Here is a 23,109-nt window from a genome sequence, read left to right as displayed (position 1 = left end):
AAATAAGATATTACGTTGTAATACATAATGGTGGCTGATTAGAAAACACCTCCAAATGTGCTACTTAGAGCATCACGGTAGAAGTGGCCTTACACTGAAGATGCTTCACACTTTTCTCGGGTGCCATGCAGAGCCTGTGAGACGTAGTAATATCCACTGCTGATTACGACCATTATATGCTAACTGTGCCTTCCGAGGCTTCACTACAGATTTTTTATCTCTTCTTTTATAAAGTGTGTCGTTATAAAATTCTTAGTCCATTCATCTATAAAAGTGAGAGCTTTTTAATATTTCATTGAAATTCAATGTGTGAATGTTTTCTGTTAGATCTTCATTATGTCGACTGGTAATCTATGTCTAAAATTGTCTGGCAGCTGTTTTTTAAACAAAGGTTAAGGACAGACGTTGAGCTGATAATTGTTGTAAATCGTGAAAAGTTATGAACTTTGTGTTTTGTTCTTTCATCTTCAATTTATTTGAATTTTTTTTGTTTTATTCATGTGAACAGCTGTTCTTTGTTCATGTCACCCAGCTATTTATAAAGTCTTTTGAATTTTAAAATATACACACTATTTAGGAAAGTGTGAAACTTTTCAAAGTGTTACGGGTGATCATTAAAGCTGTATAAGAAAAAAACTTCTTCATTAAAGCATTTTCAGTTGAATACAAATTTGGTTCTAATAAAATTTTTCCAGAGACACCCTCCTAATGGAGCAGCCTATTTTAACAGCTCCACTCTGAAACACCAAGAAGCTTTTTCTCTGAGTGCATCCCAATGACATGCTGTTAAGTTAATGGACCATCCTAGATTGACCTGATGTGAGTGAGTGTGCCCCACGATGGACTGACTTTGCCTCCAGAGTTAGACGTTTTCAGCCTTTAGGCGACATTGCGATGTAAAAAAGTGTTTACAGAAATTGGATCATTTATTTTCTGCTGATACAACAAAGTGTAAATAACAATTTCCGCAAAATGAAGCCACAGAAAGAAAGGGCGTAGCACAAATGAGTCATTGCGTCTTTTCAGACGAGGGTCAGGAGTCGACTGCCTCAAGATGGCGGTGGAGCCGGCTTTCAGGTTGGAGAACAGGAAGAGGCGAGTTCAGGAGGTTGAGAAATGGAAGTGACCTCATTGGTGCGTTGACTGTCAATCACAGCTTCTGCACAGGGAGGAAGGGAAAAAGGAATTAGGTAACAGCGCCAACCCCTGGCTCAAAGTGTAATTACCTTTAGACAAGCCCTGAAGTTATCTCCATTGTGCACGTGTGTGACAAGGGTTAATTACAACTGACCATGGACCCCCCCCCAACTCCCCCCCCCATGGTTTATTTTTCCCCAATGATGCTACTGACAGGAGTTTGTTTTCCTCTTCTCCATTATCAACTGGCCATAGTTCAACAATTAATTAATGCATAGATATTTTTTAGGATCTATTTATGTTGAACAGTTTTCAAATGACTTTGTTTTACTGTCTAACCAAAATTGTTAAAAAAAAATATTCAGTAATTTCCATCCATCCATCCATTTTCCAACCCGCTGAATCTGAACACAGGGTCATGGGGGTCTGCTGGAGCCAATCCCAGCCAACACAGGGCACAAGGCAGGAACCAATCCCGGGCACGGTGTCAACCCACCGCAGTATTCAGTAATTTATCATTTTTATATTTGTATCTACCTGTGAACTTGTCACAACGCTTTGCACTCAGTGAACAACTTTATACAAAATTAAACTGAATTGAATTAAATTGAATCCATTGGAAGGTTACCTGTTTACTCTGGGATTTGTTCTTTGGTTTATTAGTTTTCCTAAAAGCCCTAAATGTCAGCGTCTGCCAGTCTGGTAAACATACTTTTAAATCTGTTGTATATTTTTTTCCCCTGTTGATCTTCTTCTGTAACTTAAAGAAATGCCTAAAAATTATATTTTTTTATATGTTACTTACCCAATGTAGATTGTAGACATGGCTGTGAGAATTTGTTCTTATGTAGAAAGAGATGATAAAGTTTATGATGTAATAGAACCCATAGGTAGCCCGTGCTGTACAATGACAGACAATATTAAAATCATTCATGGGAAAAAGAAAATAATTCTCACGTTACTCGTGTTGCATAATCCACATGTCCGTTATCCAGTTTTATGCTCAAAATGTACAAAATGCATGCAATTGCAATTGAAGACAGGACCCTTCACCAATGAATGATGGAGAGAGGCAGGTCTTCAACTCAAAATGTACTCTGCTTTTTCCTAATGTAACGGTTAATAATATTTTTGTCAAAAATGCCATACCACATGCACTTCTGAAGAAGCTTAGCTGAGCATAGTCAGGCCTAGCCCAGATGGGAGACCATCTACCAAAAGCTTGGGTTGCTGCTGGAAGAGGTATTGGTGAAACCATGAGGGCACACCCTGTGGTCTGAATGTGGATCTGTATGTCTAAGTGCAGTAGCGGAGGGCACTGTGCTGTAAAAATGGTACCATCCTTCAGATGAGACATAAAACCGAGGACCAAACTCCCCTGTGGTCATCCCTGGGCATCCTTCATAAACAGTAGGGTGTATCCTGGTGTACTGGCTAAATTGCCCACCACGGCCTAGTCATTCTGGTGTGCTAATCATCCCCTCCCTTTAATTAGCTATCTCTCTCACCACTTCACTACTTAACAGCTACTGTTTGGTGCACATACTGGCACAAAAATGGCTACCGTTGCATCATCCAGGTGAATGCTACACATTAGTAGTTGTTGAAGTGGCTTTGAGTAGTGAGAACAGCGCTATATAAATGTAAAGAATTATTATTATTATTATTATTATTATTAACATGAAGCATGAATTCACTGAGGCTTGGCCTTCACAGATTTTATAGCAGTCATTCACCTCTCTTGAAACAAGACACGCTTGCTGCACGTTGCCGCTGCTACCAAATAAGCACAACACTAAAGCACGTGAATTCTTTACTCTTTCCTGTTTGCATAAACTGCACAGCACTCTGTGTTAAACTCTTAAAGGGTTAGGTTCAACTATTACACATGTGTCGTACATAAAAACATTACCTTTAAGATATAAATGAACCGACGCATTTCCAGTTTCCTTCTGCTTGCGTGTTTTGTGTTGTAAATGCATTCGCAAGTTTACCGCTAAAGTTTGGCATGCCGGTTAAACAATTCTACTGAAATCCATACTGGAAGAAGAATTTCATCCAGTATAGTGGTTGATCTGGAATACCGACCACTACTAGGATCAGCATTGTACACTTGGTGGGCTGTCCCATCCAATATTGGCCACTACAGCTCTGTGATGTCACACTGACTTCAAAAAGCATCATGGGGCGCTGGGGAGAAAAGTTCATCTAGATAGATAGATAGATAGATAGATAGATAGATAGATAGATAGATAGATAGATAGATAGATAGATAGATAGATAGATAGATAGATAGATAGATAGATAGATAGATAGATAGATAGATAGATAGATACTTTATTAATCCCAAGGGGATTTTTATGTAAAATACAGATTCCATACAGTGACATAACTGACAAGAATATCTCGGTTAGATGGTTCCGTATCACGTAAACGATGAAACAGAATAAAATAACATAAAATTTTGTCAAATCAAACTGAAATGATCCAAAACTCAATTCTATGTGATATACTAAACAAAAAATTCCCAAATCCATGTATAAAACACCCAGCAGCACATGGTGCAAAGCTGGAAACTGCCCATGACAATCCACCTCAGATCCCACTCACAAACACACACATATGGGATGGGGGGGAGGGGGGGGGGTCTAATTTCAAACTGTTACTTAATCCTTACACAAGTCTTTGAGGATGTAGCAAAGTAATAACAAATTCAATAAAAACATAAGCAAAACAAATGTAAATGAATCATGTGAAGCACAAATTACTTAAAGAAACATAAATCATAAGGTTTTAAAGTACATACAGTATATAGGTCAGAGAATTGACCTTTCATAGAAGTTACCTCAAATAATTTATATTTGAATAGTAGGTTGTCAGATAAAACAAGATAATAAATTTGGTATTTCCATGTTAGTATCAGTAGAGTGGAGCTTTATTAACCCCAAGGGGAAATTCACATACTCCAGCAGCAGCATATGATAAAAAACAATAAATTAAAGAGTGATAAAAATGCAAATATAACAGACAATAACTTTGTACAATGTTAACATTTACCCCCCGGGTGGAATTGAAGCATAGTGTGGGGGAGGAACGATCTCCTCAGTCTGTCAGTGGAGCAGGACGGTGACAGCAGTCTGTCGCTGAAGCTGCTCCTCTGTCTGGAGATGATACTGTTCAGCGGATGCAGTGGATTCTCTATGATTGACAGGAGCCTGCTCAGCGCCCGTCGCTCTGCCACGGATGTCAAACTGTCCAGCTCTATGCCTACAATAGAGCCTGCCTTCCTCACCAGTTTGTCCAGGTGTGAGGCGTCCTTTTTCTTTATGCTGCCTCCCCAGCTAAGCCACAGGTGTTAAACTCCAGGCCTGGAGGGCTGCAGTGGCTGCAGGTTTTCATTCTAATCCTCCTAATCAGTGACCAGTTTTCACTGCTAATTAACTCCTTTTCCCTTCATTTTAATAGCCCTGTTTTTAAGGATTCAGTCCTCTCAATTGATTCTTTTCTTCATTAAATGGCAGCCAAACAGAAATTTGATGTGAAACGAGCCAACAGATGACCAACTAAACTGGGGTTTCAAACTCCAACCAATTTCACTCCAATTAACAGCCAATTCTTGCTGTTAATTAAACCCGTTACTTAATTCCTCTACTTGCTGCTGCTCTCTTTCTGCTACAGCAGACATTTCCCAAACTGCTGATTTTCTGTTTCTGATTATTGACCTGAGAGATCAACCTTACTGAGACCCTCATCTTTCTTTATGTTCAGATAATGTGGTTAGCTGATCACCGGTTGCTCATTTTGTGTCTCATTATTGTTTGGCTGCTAATTAAAGAAATAATAGGAACCAAGGGGTATGAGCCGAGTTAATTAAAACTAAGGCAAAAGAAGCTAATTAGCAGCAAAAACAGGTCAATAATTAAGAAGGTGGTTAGAATGAAAACCTGCAGCCATTGCAGCCCTCCAGGACCGGAGTTTGACACCCCTGATCTAAGCCAACTGCCCAGTGAATCTTTAGGAAAATATTCAGCAAACAAGGTGTCCGGTGAGCCAAGAAAACTTGTCATGCAAAAATGTTTTGCCGATTAACACTAGCACTATCGAGAGATAGAATCCTTCCATACATTCTATACCTCTTGAGGGAGCCATCTAAGGTCATACGAATTATACACTCTCACCTCAGCTGGCTCCTCTCAATCTGGAGAATCAGCCGAACTCCTCACCTTTTCAGAAACTGGAAAAACATTTGAATAAAATGGAAACAAAGAAAAAAATCTGTTCTGCCTTCATCGGCTTACGTAAATCTGAATGAATAATTCATTTGGATGTTTAACATGTTGGTGTAACAATTCAGTGTACTGAACCTGGATCTGCAGTATTGAGTCATTCGGACCAATCCATGTGCTGCCAATGAAAGTGCGCTCTGGAAGTTTGCCTTTTCTGTTGCTCTTAATTGCATGCTTTGGCTGTGCCGTCATGGGCTGCATCGGATTATGCTAATGTAGTCAACTTACTGAACAGCACATTGTCTGGTGCTTAGAACAAGGAAACCGAAAACAGAACCTTTCCGACATGTGCTTTTATGTTGGTCGATTACGTTTCCTCTGTTTGAATGCGACCTCCGTTTCTAATTTACTGCCATAGATGTACAGCTCGGCCTTTGTTTTACAGCTGGAACGCGATTAACTTTCAGTTGACAGGATTCCCAAACTAGATTTCGTTTATTCTAATAGATTACATCAGTGCTGCAGTTTTAGGTCTTTTAACGTTAAGCAGCCATTTGTTCTCTTCAGATGTTTATGATTTTCTCAGGCGGGTCATTGTTGATTTAAAAATAAATATTTAAAAACACTGTGAGTTGGGGTACATGGCTGGAAAAAGGGTGGCCAGGGGCGAAAGCAGCACCAGGATGTCATTCCAAAAGGCCTAACCCTGTCCTGTGCCATTGCAGCGGTGCCTTTGGCCCAGGGCAACCTCTTGTAGCCCCTCAGAACAGTTAGGCAAGGAAATATCGAGATTTGACGTTGTCGTGGAATCTATGCACAGATAAAAACAGATCCATTGTTTATACAGACAGCGTTGAATTATTTATAAGGGGGATTATACCGTCGGCAGACTTTTCGGTCGCTTAACTTGACATCAAATGGCATATTTAATTAATTAGGAAAGAAGAATCATTTGTGGAATATGATCTGCAGCAATGCAGACGATAAAGGGGGAACTGTAGGTAGCTTCGTGTTTTTCTTAAAAAAATGTAAATCACTGCAGAATGTCACATTCTAATCCAAAATCTACAATTAAAGAAGGTAGTTATCTCTTCTTCACAGGCCACCAGCTTAGAGCTCCTTGAAAGAGTGCAATTTAGCTACCGTTTTCACTTTTTCTTTTTTACTGTCCTTCAGAATCCGTCAGAATTTACCGAACAGATAAGCCGCTTACGCTTGTCCCAGTCGTCGTATTTGAAGGTATTATGTAGAAGCGAAAGAATGACTGTGTGTTACCTTAAGGTGTTTTTCCTTTCTCTTTTTTCTTTTAAAATTAATGCAGGTTTTAACAATATGTGGCTCACGTTTTTTGGTTTTTTTTTATGAAAGTCCTCTTGGAACAATGTCGGCATTCACATCCACATGGGGTGTCTGTGTTTTTGTGTGCTGTAGCCCAGGTGGCTTTGGCAGCCTAGTCAGGCTGGAATTCCCGTGAATGGATGACAAGGGACGCCTGTAAGTTAGGGGAGTGAAAACCAAGATGGGGTGTCAAGTCAGTCCCGCTCTTTCATTTTTCTTGTACAGAAATGTCTTAAAATAACCGCGGGTGGTGAGAGGTCAGGATGCATATGGACAGCAGAGAGTTCAAACCAAGAGCTAACTTTTAATGGGATGCAAGCCCGCAGCCATACGGGGACAATTTACAGTTTCCAGTCAGACTTACATTATTATATACTTGGCATATTTACTAAAAGCATCTTAAAACAAGAGGATACTATTATATAAAAAGATTTTATATACTGTATTTCGATCTTTATATATTTCAATTACAAGCATTTCAAGTGAATTAGTCAGAGTCACACTGCGAGGCCGAGACTGGCAAGCTTGTAATTTAAGGTCCATTGACTTTACAGCAACACCATACAGGGAATGAGGAGAACGTGGACAGTTCACACAGATTTGAACTAGGAATCGTGAGGTTAACCTCTGCACCACCATGCCTAAACAGAAAGTCACAAACTATTCTCAAGGCTACTTGATCCATATCACAGTGGCATATTGCACAAAGCAAGAATCGAACCAGTAAGGAGTGCTACTCCACTGCTGGAGCCGATCATTCAGATTCTCACAGTTTAGAGCTGCCAAATAACCTGACAGGCACAAGTTTGTAGATGCTGACCCAAAAGTGAAGTACTGCTAGAAAAACTACTGCGGTCAAAATTCAAATGGAGACAATGGGCAGGCACAGCATTGAAACACAGAGTTCCCACATGGCACCCAGAATAAACATACAGTACCTAAACATTTTTGTTAAGTGATATGCATGTACTTGGGACTTAGTCAAAGGAATCTACAATAATGCTTGCTAACATTTAATGATCAATATGATTAAAAAAAAAAACAACAAAAAGCTGAAGTTAAAAAAGTGGCCATTATTTGACCCTGCTTTATCAGTTCTCCTAGTTATTAATCTCCTTAGGTTCTGTTTCCTTTAAAAACATTTGCAAATTTGTTGGTTCTCACTTTTATATGCAAAACTTCTTTTGATTTTGATTCCTTTTTTTATTTTGTTTGCTTGTAATGTTACAGTTACCTATCAGAGAGGTGGGGAGGCTGTAAGCAGCGGCGGAAGGTAAGTCTTTGAAGCTAGAACATTTTTTCCATAACAAAATAGTTTTTACTTTTGTTAAGTAATTTAACACTTTCATTCAGTAAATTTGGTTTTCTATATTTCAAATTTAGAATGAACATTTTTCTTTTGGTGTTATTATTAAGTAATTTTGAGTATATGTGTGTGTGTGTGTGTAGATATAGTGAAACGCAAGGGACATAAAGTGTATAATTACTATAATTTGTATATATATATATATGTATATATATATTATATATATTATATATATGTAAATATATATATATATATATATATATATATATATATATATATATATATATATATATACTGTGTTGGGAAATGGATGGATGGATGTATATATATATATATATATATAATCAGGTCAGGACTACGAATGCAATGAATATATATTTATATATATATATATATAGAGAGAGAGAGAGAGAGAGAGAGAGAGAGAGAGAGAGAGAAATATACTGCACTGTGATCAGGTGAAAGGTAAATGACAAAGTCCCAATAAATGTTGGGGTGTCAACCAGGTCACCCTGTTTACGTCCGACATGTAAATGTAAATAAAACAATCACATGATAGTGCAACTTCCAAACTAAAACAAAATTAATAAACTCCTTGGATCTTCTATAAAAGGGTCTGTGCACTGGAGCTTGGTACTTTTTCCTTACCCAGGTCCAGATGAGGCACCAGCTTGTGGGACCACCAGGCTTTTATAGATGTCAGACCAGAAGGGGCAGATTCAGGTGTCCTCATTGGGTATTTTCTCAGTGCTGAGGAGGGAAAAAAATGATGACACCATTAGCATCAGCACCCCCTTTTGCCCCAGCGGGGCATTGCTTTCCTGTGACAATCCTGGAAGATGGTTGTTGGGACGTGCATGCTTGACTTTATATATACAGTATATATATATATATATACACTGTATATATATATATATATATATATATATATATATATATATATATATATGTGTGTGTTTGTGCAGTGTCTATAAAAAGTTTTGTTACATTTTATTATTATACAACAGTGAGTCACAGTGGATGAACAGTCATTTGACTTTTCTGACATGTACATAGCATGGAACGATCACTGGATAGGATTATATACTGTATGTATATATATATATATATATATATATATATATATATATATATATACTGCATATATACTGCATATATACTGTATATATATATATATATTTATATATATATATATATATATATATATATAAATGAATAAAAAATCCTGTCCAGGGATTGTTCCTGTATTGGCCCTAATGCTTACTGGGATAGGCCATCCTTCATGCAAACCTGCTCTGGATAAGCAGGTTTAGAAGATGAATGAATGTACAGTATATATAATATGTACAGTTAGGTCTATAAGTATTTGGACAGAGATGCAATTTTCATAATTTTGGCTCTTTGCTGCACCACAAAGGATCTGAAATGAAGCAATTATTATGTGATTGAAGTGTAGACTTTCAGCTTTAATTTAAGGGATTTAACAAAAACATTGTATGAGACATTTAGAAAAGACAGACATTTTTATACATGGTTCCCCTCATTTTCGGGGGCTCAAAAGTATTTGGACAAACTAGCATCATCATAAATATAATGATCCTTTTCAATATTTGGTTGAAGATCCTTTCCGGTCAATGACTGCCTGAAAATGAGTATATCCCAGTATATATGCTTTATATACTGTGTGTATGTCAAAAAATATTTATGAATGCATTATATTTATATATGCAATGCATTCAGTTCCATTTGTATATAATGTATAGTTGATGTATATATAAAATTCAGTTTGGTTTATAAAAGCATATCAGCACTTTATGAATAGCAACAGTGTCTTCCCTCATATTCAACACCAGAGGGAGCACTTTGACTTTAGAATACAGCCGTGTACAGTACTCTGAGCACATCTATAAAAGAACTTGACATTAGCTGAAGCCTAATCTCTCTAAAGCGATTTCATTATGGCATTTATAAAGATAAAGATATATTGCTGCATGCTGGATGTGGTAACTGTAAAGACATGCTCATCAGCAAAATTTGTGTTAAAAATGCTGAGGAGAGCAAGATGGTTACAACCAGTCATTATGTAGCCTTAAGTGGCAGGACTGGCTCCAAGTGGAGTTTAAAGGATTACACGCAAATGTAAGTAACTAAAATAAATATTGCCTTTGAGAAAGAAAAAATGCCAAAAATGAAGTATAGTTATCTTCATATTACTTGTTGGTGTAGAATATTTCGGCAGACAATGCACGTTTAAGTAAACTTTTCCTTTGGAGTTCAAAAAAATGTGTTTCTGTAGTTTGCTTTTTACAAAAGGGCAGCACAAGTCCTGAGTTCTGGGTTCAGATCCCGGTCTAGACCTCTAACAGTATAATTGCACATTTTCTTTGTGTAGTCTGCTTTTCCTTCCATAATTCATTGGGCAGTACCACATTAGCCTGATATGATTGGGTGTGAGTGTACTACATGTGAGGTTACTCTGCACTGGACTGGCACACTGTTGTGGACTGGTCTCTACATCTTCACCCAGTGTTATAGGATCAAGCTTCAGTGTCTGACATCTAATAAATTCACCAAGTTAAATGATGGAGGCTACCACAAAACGTTAAAGTTCTGGATGCACTTCCTTGTGCCCAAAGATCACAGAAAAGGCTCTAGTTGCCCAAGATAATGTAAATGGAAAAGCAAGTTCAGGAAATGGATGAATGGATTAATGTATTTTTAAACCAACAAAAAAGGCCATTTCACCAAAGTCACGTTAGACCTTTGTGAAATAAAATGTAATAAATGGTCTTTGAAGTTTGTTTCGTGCATTACATTTATGTTTTTTTTTTCACCTCATTTATTTTTATTTTTCAGATTTAAGAAAATAACAGTACAAAAAATAAAACTGTAGCTTTTTTTTTTCTTTCCTCAGACCTGGACTACTAAATATTGGTGAGCCGGCCACACAACCCTGGCTAGCGGATACCTGGCCAAACACGTGTTCCAATCACAATGACTGTAGCATTAATTGTTGTACATCAGGAAACGGCAACAGCGACAGCAACCTCACGACTTACAGTCGTCCAGGTAAGAGATACATTAGGGAGTGAGGACCAAGGGTGTCATCTGAAATAAATCAGGAACATCAGGCCAGGAACTTTAGACACCAGTGTTGACTTTGCTCACTTTCTTTATAGAATTTACTTACCGTGCATCTTCCTCACAGATATGCATTGTCGCAGTCTTCCATCTTTTCTGCTTATTTTCAAAATGATGTTCTTTGAGAATCTCAAGTATTGAGAATGTTTGAACCAAAAATCTGTGATAGATAGATAGATAGATAGATAGATAGATAGATAGATAGATAGATAGATAGATAGATAGATAGATAGATAGATAGATAGATAGATAGATAGATAGATAGATAGATAGATAGAAAAGTCCTGATTTTTTAACTAGATTAAAAAATGAGAGGAGACTATCCAATCCACGAAGTTCATTTGTTTAGCTTATCACTAGGTTCTCCCAGTTTCTCTTTCACATATTTTTTTAAAAGATGTCAGGGTCTTGACTTGAACTACACGACTTAGTAATTTGTTCCAGATTCCCAAGACCCTTTGTGTGATGAAGTGTTTTCTGGTCTCCATCTTGTATGCACCTCCTCTTAAGTTCCACTAGGTGTCCTCACGTGCATGACGAATGGTTTAACTCAAAAAATTTTCCTGGATCAACAAAAGAATGAAATGGCAGTCCATGTACTAGTGTTTACTAGAATCTTCTAAATATATACATATCCAATATGTATATATTTATATATGTATGTATGTATATAGGTGTATATATTGTGTATGTATATATGTATGTACATATAATATATATAAATATATATGTGTTGAAAGTCTACTTCATTCAGTTTATGGCATTATAATCCCTAAATAAATTAATAAAAACAGGATTTTGCAATTTACTGTATGCTTATATTATGTGCTTAAATTATTTATTGCATTATTACAGAAATGTAAAAAGAAAAAAAATAAATGTTAGACAAGAATTTTTCACTATGCTGATTAGGTGAAATGCTGTGTGCTTTTTGATTAATGTGTGTTTGAATAGTGCAGAGTTAAGATACAACATTTTCCAACTCTTAAGGCATATCAAAAGAAGTAATAATTTCAAATTTCAGACTTTGTTATGTATAAAGAACTGTTTTGTTTAAATGTATTTCCTTTATTAAATGTTACAGTGAGTGGCTGTGCTCTTTAGGCATGGTATGGAAAGTCTGTTTACTATTGTTGTTTTTACAGTGTATGGCTTAAAATGACGCTCCATAACTGCCATAAAGTCAGTGGACAGCTCAGGAGTCGCACACATTAGCGAAAGATGGGCTGGTTTAAACCAGTCACAGTTTCATTGTAAACATTTCATTAATTTTAGGTGATGCATGCTAGTTAGACATGTTTGAGGAATGTTAGACATGTTTTTTTTCTGTGTATTGTGCCTACGTGACCACACGGTAATACCCAAGCTATTCCAAAGCGATGTTTGCACTGATTTGGGTTTTTTGTATCTCACATCCTCATACACCTTTATCATAAAACGATGGAGCATTCGATCAGAAGAAAATATGAAGCTGGTTTTAAATTAAATGTCGTTGAAGTAGCGAAAGAAATTGGTAACTGCGCTGCTGTGACAAAATTTCGATGCATTTGATAAACTCATGCGAGATTGGAGGAAGCAAGAAGATGTTAAAAAAATTAATTTAAGTGTCGCGTTTCTGAAAAGGCATATAAGTCGGGGTCTGATTTTATGATCGATTTTTCGGGCTTCAAGACCCAACTTATACAAGAGTACAATAATCCCTCGCTATATCGCGCTTCGCCTTTTGCAGCTTCACTCCATCGCGGATTTTATATGTAAGCATATTTAAATATATATCGCGGATTTTTTGCTGGTTCGCGGATTTCTGCGGACAATGGGTCTTTTAATTTCTGGTACATGCTTCCTCAGTTGGTTTGCCCAGTTGATTTCATACAAGGGACGCTATTGGCAGATGGCTGAGAAGCTACCAAACTTACTTTTCTCTCTCTCTCTCTTGCGCTGACTATCTCTGATCCTGACGTAGGGGGTGTGAGCAGGGGGGCTGTTCGTACACCTAGACGATACGGACGCTCGTCAAAAAATGCTGAAAGATTATCTTCATTTTGCTCCCTTCTGTGCTGCTGCTTCCTTTAAGCGACATGCTGCACAGTGCTTCGCATACTTAAAAGCACGAAGGGCACGTATTGATTTTTGGTTGTTTGTTTTTATCTCTCTCTCTCTCTGCTCCTGACGGAGGGGGTGTGAGCTGCCGCCTTCAACAGCTTTGTGCCGCGGTGCTTCGCATACTTAAAAGCCAAACAGCCCTATTGATTTGTTTGCTTTCCTATCTCTTTCTGACAGGCTCTGCTCCTGATGTGCACTCCTTTGAAGAGGAAGATATGTTTGCATTCTTTTAATTGTGAGACGGAACTGTCATCTCTGTCTTGTCATGGAGCACAGTTTAAACTTTTGAAAAAGAGACAAATGTTTGTTTGCAGTGTTTGAATAACGTTCCTGTCTCTCTACAACCTCCTGTGTTTCTGCGCAAATCTGTGACCCAAGCATGACAATATAAAAATAACCATATAAACATATGGTTTCTACTTCGCGGATTTTCTTATTTCGCGGGTGGCTCTGGAACGCAACCCCCGCGATGGAGGAGGGATTACTGTATACTGTATACGGTATGCATTGGCTAGAAAGACTTTGCTCGTACATACAATTAATGCAAAATCACAGTATTAAAAAGAGACTGTTTTTAAGACAAATGTGTGAAAAACATCATGTTTTTTTGTTTTTATGTACAATTATATGAACAGTTATATTTTTACAGTAAGTAACTCACAATAGCATCCATCTACATCCATTGTTTGGGCCCACTTTGTCAAGTAGGGAATGGTGAAGAGTAGCCTTGGGTAGATTGTGAGGATCTTCCTTAGTTGGGATGCCATTCCATTATGGGGCATTATTATGCATGCAAACACTCACACTTTCCTACACTGGGTATGTTTTGCGCTTCTAGTAAACCTGATAGTATATGTTTGTATTATTGGAGTACACAATTGTGGTGAGGACAGGCCATTTAGCCCAACAAACTTGTCCATCCTGTTCACTCAGGTTGTCCAAAATAACATCAAGTCGAGATATGAAGGTCACTAAAGTCCTACTCTCTACCTCACTACTTGCTAATTTATTCTATGTATCTGTGCTTCTCTGTGTGAAGAAAAACTTTCTAACATTTGTGCAAAACCTGCTCTTAACTTGTTTCTGACGATATCTCTGTGTTCTAGTTGGACAATTGAGTACCTTACATAATATTTGAGACAAAGACACATTTTTCTTTATGGTGCCCTGAAATGGAGGGACCATGTAGGCTAAACTGTTGCATATTCAACATGGTGAGACCAAAATGTATGGAAATACCCTTAAATGAAAGTCTACCACATCTGAATTGTTTGATTTGAAATTTTAAACTGTGGAGCAGAGGGGTAAATCAATAAAAAAATGTTCTTTTGTCCTGGGCGCCGTATTTTAAAATAACATCTTGTACAAATTCCTTTCAGAATTTTAAACTCTTCAATCATGTCACCTCTTATTCTCCATTTGCTTCAACTGTAAAGGTTCGACTCCGCCATTCTCTCTGCATACCTTTCAGTCACAGAATCAGCTCAGTTGCTCTCCTCTGGACTGGAGTCTATTGTGGAAGAACATCTGAAATCCCCATAAAAGAAATCCCAACTAGAAAATGAACTGAGGTTTAAGTGATAGGGGACCCCAGTACAGCCAGTGATGCAGCCATGTAGCCCCCAGGAAAACCACAGATGTATATATGGTTTAAATGGAATAATGTATGTACTGGAATATCTGAGTAAAACACATCTGACATCTGTTTTATTATTTAGTAGCCTGAAGTCAATTATGAAAACAAAAAAAAATTGTTTATACCATAATTATTACTACCCATCGATTGCCAAACCATAATAACAAATGTGGGATGTGTGTTTCAAGTGCCACAACTGTTATAGTCATCACATTTTAAATGTATTTAAATATTTTGAGTTAAAATTTAAAAATGACTAAGATCTAAGATACTGGGTTACACTTAGAATATGCGCCACCTACTGTATGTGCATCTGTCAGTCAATTACTGCTATAACAGCACTTTAACAAAGGCTTTGTTAGCAGTGAGTACAAATGACAGCACAATACAAGAGGAGCTAATCACAGTGTATGTATTAGTCACGTACTGCTGCGTAACTAGCAAAGTTTTAATAGACGCTTTGTGGGGTGTCAGTAGAACTTATGAAACGCCAATTCTTCTTTCGGCTGCTCCCGTTAGGGGTTGCCACAGCAGATCATCTTCTTCCATATCTTTCTGTCCTCTGCATCTTGCTCTGTTACACCCATCACTTGCATGTCCTCTCTCACCACATCCATAAACCTTCTCTTAGGCCTTCCTCTTCTCTTCTTGCCTGACAGCTCTATCTTTAACATCCTTCTCCCAATACACTCAGCATCTCTCCTCTGCACATGTCCAAACCAACGCAATCTCGCCTCTCTGTCTTTGTCTTCCTATCGTTCAACTTGAGCTGAATCTCTAACATACACCAATATGAACAGAATATTAGAATATGAATTACCCATGGTGCATCTGTTGGTCAGTTCTCGCTGTGTGGCAGGACTTTAACAAAGGCTTACAAAGGACCAACTGCAACGTAACAAAACCTTAAGTTATGCTTTTATGGTGCTAATAAGACTTACAAAGCACCAATGACAACTCTTTGAAGCAGGGCCTACCCTTCTATCAGTATTACTTACCGGTATGTAACAAATTTTTAATAAATGTTTTTGTTAGGTGTTAATATGACTTGCAAAGCACTAATGACAACACATTACAATGGGGGCTAATTATAATGTATATAGTCGTCACCTAATGATAGATAGATAGATAGATAGATAGATAGATAGATAGATAGATAGATAGATAGATAGATAGATAGATAGATAGATAGATAGATAGATAGATAGATAGATAGATAGATAGATAGATTGGTTGATTGATTGGTGGATTTGTCCCAAGGGTGGGAATTTGTATTTATACAGAAGACCAATAAATAAGTAAAAAAAATGAAACAAATACTTAAATATAACAAACAAAAATACACAATAATTATTAAATATAAAGCAAATCGGTAGTACTTCAGTTTAGGTACTGCAAAAATGCATCTACAGTATGACTCATTTACTATTGTGTAACAAGATCTTAACACGCACTTCTTTGAGTCTTCGTAACACTTGCAAAGCATCAGTAAAGTGATTTTTCACTTCTGCAATGTCACCTACTAACAAAATGTCACTTTGGATTGAGACTGACTGACTGACTGACTGACTGACTGACTGACTGACTGACTGACTGACTGACTTAACTTAATTTAATTTCTCCCCAAAATAATTTCTGACTTGGTAGTCTTAGTACCAGTGAAGCTTTTAACAGGCATATTGCTATTGGTATAAAGGACACCCATTGTTTCTTGACAGTTCTGCTGAATAATTTGTTCACTGAAAGTCCTCAGTGTTTGTGTGTCAGAGGGAGGATGTGCAGCAATGTTAATAATGGCACTCAGTTTTGTTTTAGTTCTCTCCTCCACTGCTACCTCCAGGGAGCCCAGAGAGTTCATCTCATACCTGAGCCTTCCCATTTTAATTAGCTTGTTTATTTGGTTGGTCTCTCTTGAAATGAGGTTATCATCCCAGCATACCACAGTGTAGAAAATGACCCTGGCCATAACAGAGTTGTACAAGATGTGAAGGATATCACTTCCCACATTAAAGGAAGAAGAGCCTGCTGTGCCCTTTCTTCTATAATTCCTCTGATCAGTCCAACCTGTCATTGATGTGAACCCCCAAGTACTTGTAAGAGTGGACCACCTCTACTGTACATCTGTTCCCAGAATATTGACCAGACAGAGAGGCTCTTTAGTGTGGTGAAAGTTGATAAGCAGTTCCTTTGTTTGGCTAATGTTTAGTTACCAACAATTCTCTTTGCAGTAAGAAACAAGGTTCTCCCCCTGTCTCATCTCCTCTGTCTCATCCCCCTTTACCAATATACCCCATAAATGCAGAATCATCTGAGAATTTCTGCAGGTGACATGACCTGGTATTATATTTATATAGGATAGCTGACAATGACACCCCTCATCCTTTTGTGTCACGCGTCTCTGTTAAATCATTTGTGTGTGTGTCCTCCAAAACGGACTAGCCTCTAATCTTCCAATCTCATCAGAAACTCCTATCAAAATTCACAACGGCTTCTCCAGTATTCCTGAATTCGGATCTTTAATAATGAGGGTATCCCATTACGTTGGTTATTTGGACTTTGAGGTATTCATTATTATTATTATTATTATTATTATTATTATTATTATTTATTTCTCCTTGTTTCAGCTGATTGCATTGCAAATTACAATAACCAGCTAGACAACAAGCAGACCAACCTAATGGTACCTGACACTGGCGTGTATGGGGATGTCGACCTTAGCAACAAAATCAATGAAATGAAGACGTTTAACAGTCCTAACCTGAAAGATGGGCGATTTGTAAATTCAGCAGGACAACCCACCCCCTATGCGACGACGCAACTAATCCAGTCAAACATTGGAAATAACATCAACAGCGGTAACGTGGAAGTGAATGACAAACACTGGAAGCCATCCATTCAACAGAAGCAGGACATTCCACCACTGCAGTACAACATCATGGAGCAAAACAAACTAAATAAAGGTGAATTTTGGCTCTTTACTTGCTAGTAGAACATTTTAAGATAAAGAATGTACTGAATACAATGCAAATTAATACCTGAAATTCTCTGTTACGTTAATTAATGACAAAAGTTTTTGATTACCTTAACTATGAAGTTTCTTGAATCATACTTTTTCTGAGATGGTATGTGAAAAAGACGTTTTTTATTATTTAATTAAATACAGGAATGTTAATTTAAAAAAAAAAAACACCTTAGAACTCCAAAATATTCATTGTATATTTAAATCAAAATAATAATAAATCTACGTCTGTTTACATGACACTATAAATGTTATAATAGGAGGCAACATTTGCACCCAGAAAATTGCTAAAAGAACTTCTTCTTCTTCTTCTTTCGGCTGCTCCCGTTAGGGGTCACCAGAGCAGATCATCTTGTTCCATATCTTCCTGTCTCCGTCATCTTGCTTTGTCACACTCGTCACCTTCATGTCCTCTCTCACCATAAACCTTCTCTTAAACCTTCTTCATTTCCTCTTACCTGACAGCTCTATCTTTAGCATCCTTCTCCCAATATACTCAGCATCTCTCATCTGCACATGTCCAAACCATCGTAATCTCTCCTCTCTCTGATTTTGTCTCCCAACCGTCCAACTTGAGCTGACCCTCTAATGTCCTCATTTCTAATCCTATCCATCCTCGTCACACCCAATGCAAATCTTAACATCTTTAACTCTGCCACCTCCAGCTCTGTCTCCTGCTTTCTGGTCAGTGCCATCGTCTCCAACCCATATAACATAACTGGTCTCACCACCATCCTGTAGACCTTCCCTTTCACTCTTGCTGATATCCGTCTGTCACCAATCACTCTTGAAATTCTTCTCCACCCATTCCACCCTGCCTGCACTCTCTTTTTAATCTCTCTTCCACAATCCCCATTACTCTGTACTGTTGATCCCAATATGCGGACTAAAAGAGCAAAAGATTAAAATACAGCATATGGCGCCTTTATTGCACAAAATAAACAAAAGTAAAGCAGTGGTTCCCTTTTCTATGCCCTGCACCCTTACAAAATGTTTGATTTAAGTTTGCATCTTATAAAAGTAATATCACATTTGAAGATGAAGAAGTCAAAATTCTAATTTTTGAACCACAAATTGAACAACAGATTGAACGCAAGAAAATAAGCATTTAACTCAGCACATAAAATGTAAATATAAATTAAGCAATTTACCTTTATTAATCTCAATTTTTTTATTAATGTGCCCCCCCCCCCCAGTGAGGTTTAGACATTCGATTGGCGATCCGGCGGTTGGAGTATTAAGCGAGGCATAAAGCAACTTGATGAAATGACTCACAATCAATGATTGAGGGATTTGGGGGATTGGGGATCCCCATGAAGCAACTGATGCCAGCACGCTGTTAAGCAATGAAACACATGTCGATGAGCTCTGTCCCCCAATAACACAAAAAAAAAAAAAACAGATGTGCCGCACAGTTGAAATTGCTGTGCTACTGCCAGGACTGCCAGCAGGAAAGATGGGCTGATTGTAGGCAGTAGGTGTTGCATCCAGTTCAGTCCCTCTATGGCAAGAATGTCAACCTAACGTCAGAAACTCTGGCGCTTCATGATGAGGGTTCACACAAAAATCAACACTAGACCTCACCCTTCTCTACGGATCATTTCAAGGTCCAAATTCCATGCTCTGAAAAACAGTTATTTGCCTTTACGAATGCTCTGACTGCTACAAGGAACCCTGCATCTCATTCACAGATAAGAATTATGGGTGCAATGTTTGATTCTTTTTGTATCCTAGAACAGGAGCACTAACTAATAATTAAACAAAAACAAAAAAATGGATTATACGATACAAGTAAATTGAGAGTTTTCTCAAAGACTTTTTTTTTAGTGTTTTATTCGGTATTGATTCCTAATTTTACTACCTTTATCCTCTATAAAATCATAAGGTTAGTATTTCAGCCATAATTACAAACAACATGAGCTACATTAAATAACAGATAAAAAAATATAATTTTTCGCTTGATTATTCCTTTAAAATAAGAATGTCTATGCTGTTTATGGGCAAACTTTAGAATATTTGTTGATCTTCGCACCGATAATTCCACGTCTTTTCCATCTGAATCTTTGAATTATTGTATTTTGTACTGAAATACATTCATGTGGTAATTAAATCCTAAATATATTGCAGACTACCGGGTGACGGACTCAGGCATGCCAGCCACCATTCCTTATAACCAGTCTCATGATCAGAATACGGGCGGCTCGTACAACAGTTCAGACAGAGGAAGCAATACCTCTGGTAAGTAAAAGTTGATTTTGAGTTGTAAATGGTATACAAATCTTTACAAAGATACCAAGATTTTTAGGATTTTACAAATCAGTTTTTCTCTAAAAAAATACGCCATGAAATAAATTCAGGAGTGTTCATCACTAATCAGAATCAACCTTATGAACAACATTCAAAAATATACACATTATTAATGACAGATATATGTACTGTAAGGATTTTTGATGAGGATCATTTCAGTGGTTCCTGTGAGCACTTGTAAATTTAATAAAACACTGTATAAAATGATGTTGCATGTGATATTGTGTCAAGAGTAAAGTAGCATGTTTAATTCATGCAAGGCTGCACCCTTAATCGGTGCCCCAAGCTTATATTCCATAATTATTGGTTTGGTCTTTAAGAGATTTTACTTGGGGTCTGTTTGCCTCGGGGTATGCAGTGTCTGGAGTCTTATTATAATTTCCTCTTCAGTCTTAATATACCAATCTTTTAAAAGTCCTGCTTTAAAGTGTTTTGGCTCCGTGTATTGAAAAGAGTATTATGTTTGTGACATTTTATTGATTAATTAAATGACTGCAGAAGCCAGCGAGTTGATGCTGGCATGGGCATTAATTGAAAGCAAATGTATTATTACTGTAAATTTTGTGTCTTTAGAACTACTGCTTTGGTAATAATTCATTACATTTTATTTATGTCTTGTTTTATTTTTCTGCTTTACACAAGGTAATCATCGTAAAGCTATTAATTATCATCACCTTAATCTGCATAATAATTTTATCAAAGCTAATGTGTTTTGTTGGTGGACAAGAACAAATTGCGTGCAGTCATGAGTGTACGGTACAGTACAACTTTAATTGGCCTCCTCTGTTTTGATATTGTAGCAGAAGCCTAAGCAATTAAGTAGCAGCAAGCATTTTCCCTCATCTCCAAAGTCAATTTGTTCAAGATATTAATATTAGTATATTAATTGCTTGTGAAGATATTTTTGGTCTTTCATTTTGTTTCCTACTGTGTATGTGTGTGTGTGTGTGTGTGTGTGTGTGTGTGTGTGTGTGTGTGTGTGTGTGTGTGTGCGCGCGTGTGTGTGCGTGTGTGTGTGTGTGTGTGTTAAATCAATTAGAGTACTGGAACATTACATGAATGTGTATATATTTTGTGTGCATGTAGTATATGTATATAAACATATACTATATATATATATATACTTTGTGATAAAAAGGCGGAGTGGTGGCTCTGAGGCTAGGGATCTGCACTGGCAATCGGAAGGTTGCCGGTTCGAATCCCGTAAATGCCAATAGGGACTCTGCTCTGTTGGGCCCTTAAGCAAGGCCCTTAACCTGCAATTGCTGAGCACTTTGAGTAGTGAGAAAAGCGCTATATAAAATGCAAAGAATTATTATTATTATTAAAATGCTAAGGTAAAGTCATCTCTGATGGAGGATCACAGGAATCATCGGGTAGAGGGGTCCTTTCATCGGATTGGCTGGCCCATCGCTATCTCAGCTGTGGAATGGCCAATAGGGGTGGCAACTTGATGGCCAAGGTCTCCAAGACTCTAAACAAATCCAAATCATATTATGGGATATCATCTACTGTTAAATTCTGCTCTGTACTTGTAATATTTCTATTGCACTATTGTATTGTATTGAGGATTACTTGTGTTCTGTTCTGTGTTCTGTATTGTATATTTACCCCCTTTTTTTTGACACTCACTGCACGCCCAACCATCTCTCTTTGAACTGCCTTTCCCAAGGTTTCTTCCATTTTTCCCTACAATTTGGGAGTTTTTTCTTGTCTTCTTAGAGAGTCAAGGCTGGGGGTCTGTCAAGAGGCAGGGCCTGTTAAAGTCCATTGCGTGATTTTAAGCTATATAAAAATAAATTGTATTGTATTGTATTGTATTTTATTGTAAGATCTGTGTGTTCAGTCCCTCTGAGCAATCTGATTGGTTAGTTTGGCTTTGGTGTGGTTGGTCAGTTTGGCTCTGGAGACGTGACGAAAGAAAAAATGAAAGTGTGAAGTACATGAGGAGAAGTAAAGGTACAGGCTGAGAGAGTCACCTTCAAAGGTAGCAAGTATAAAATCTGATCAGAGTCAAAAAAGGTGCCTCAAAAATAATGGCAGAGTCTGAGAAGCAGGCTTTATGGAATAGCGTACAGAAGAAAGGCACTGAAGGTACATGTAAGGCAAGACATAAAAACATATATTTAATTATTCTATTACAAGGGGAACCCAAAAATTCCCAGATTAGGTCAATTGCATGAGAGCTGGGTGTTGTTATTGACTATGCCACAAGGTATCGTATGTCTACAATCTTGTTAATCAGTCTAGCAAATGGCATCATAACTGAGCTGATTCTGTATGTATCTCTGACTTTGGGAATTTTTCTGTCTATCTCTTTCTCTCTCTCTCTCTCTCTCTCTCTCTCTCTCTCTCTCTCTCTCTCTCTCTCTCTCTCTCTCTCTCTCTCTATATATATATATATATATATATATATATATATATATATATATATATTGTGATGCGTGAGTCTCTGTCTTGCACCCTGAAAACACGAGGCTGAGTCTCAGTACTTTAGCAAAATCAGCTTTATTCAGCTTGAAACAGGAAGAGCAGGGTTATTTATTGCAGCAGGATCTACCACTCTCTTATATACATTCACAGCAAATGGGCAGGATTGAGGCCAGATCAGTAACCAAGTTATACTGTTCCCTGAATTTATAATGTCCCTTGTACCACCCATCGACGACAGCCGCGTATAGTGTGATCTCTTTCAGCTCATAGTCGTTTCTGTGGTGCTGTGCTGCTGCGCTGTAAACCTGCAGTTGCCTCGGCCATGGATAAGCAGTCCTCAACAGACGTGGCAGTTGCCTCAGTGGTACCACAAACCTGCAGTTGTCTTGGAAATGGACAAGCAACCCTCAACAGATGTGTCAACCATGTTTCAGTGTGCAGCACTGTCGGGGGTTCTCAGAAG

At 37.7% G+C, this 23,109-nt stretch overlaps 1 protein-coding gene across 4 annotated transcripts in view; it reads left to right on the top strand.

Moving 5' to 3' along the window:
- The window catches only part of robo1 (roundabout, axon guidance receptor, homolog 1 (Drosophila)), a 1,485,956-nt gene that overhangs the window by 1,414,357 nt on the left and 48,490 nt on the right, over positions 1 to 23,109 (top strand). For all 4 annotated transcript variants that reach the window (XM_051926301.1, XM_051926302.1, XM_051926300.1 and 1 more), the window contains 4 exons: positions 7,932 to 7,974; positions 10,922 to 11,076; positions 17,512 to 17,847; positions 20,034 to 20,144. In XM_051926301.1, the coding sequence (XP_051782261.1) occupies positions 7,932 to 7,974; positions 10,922 to 11,076; positions 17,512 to 17,847; positions 20,034 to 20,144 (645 nt within the window). The remainder of the gene's footprint in view (positions 1 to 7,931; positions 7,975 to 10,921; positions 11,077 to 17,511; positions 17,848 to 20,033; positions 20,145 to 23,109) is intronic.

This window comes from Erpetoichthys calabaricus, chromosome 4, assembly GCF_900747795.2.
Source record: "Erpetoichthys calabaricus chromosome 4, fErpCal1.3, whole genome shotgun sequence".
Taxonomy (NCBI): Eukaryota; Metazoa; Chordata; class Cladistia; order Polypteriformes; family Polypteridae; genus Erpetoichthys; species Erpetoichthys calabaricus.
The sequence above is the reverse complement of the archived record's forward strand: the minus strand, read 5'-3'. Positions and strand labels throughout refer to the sequence as shown.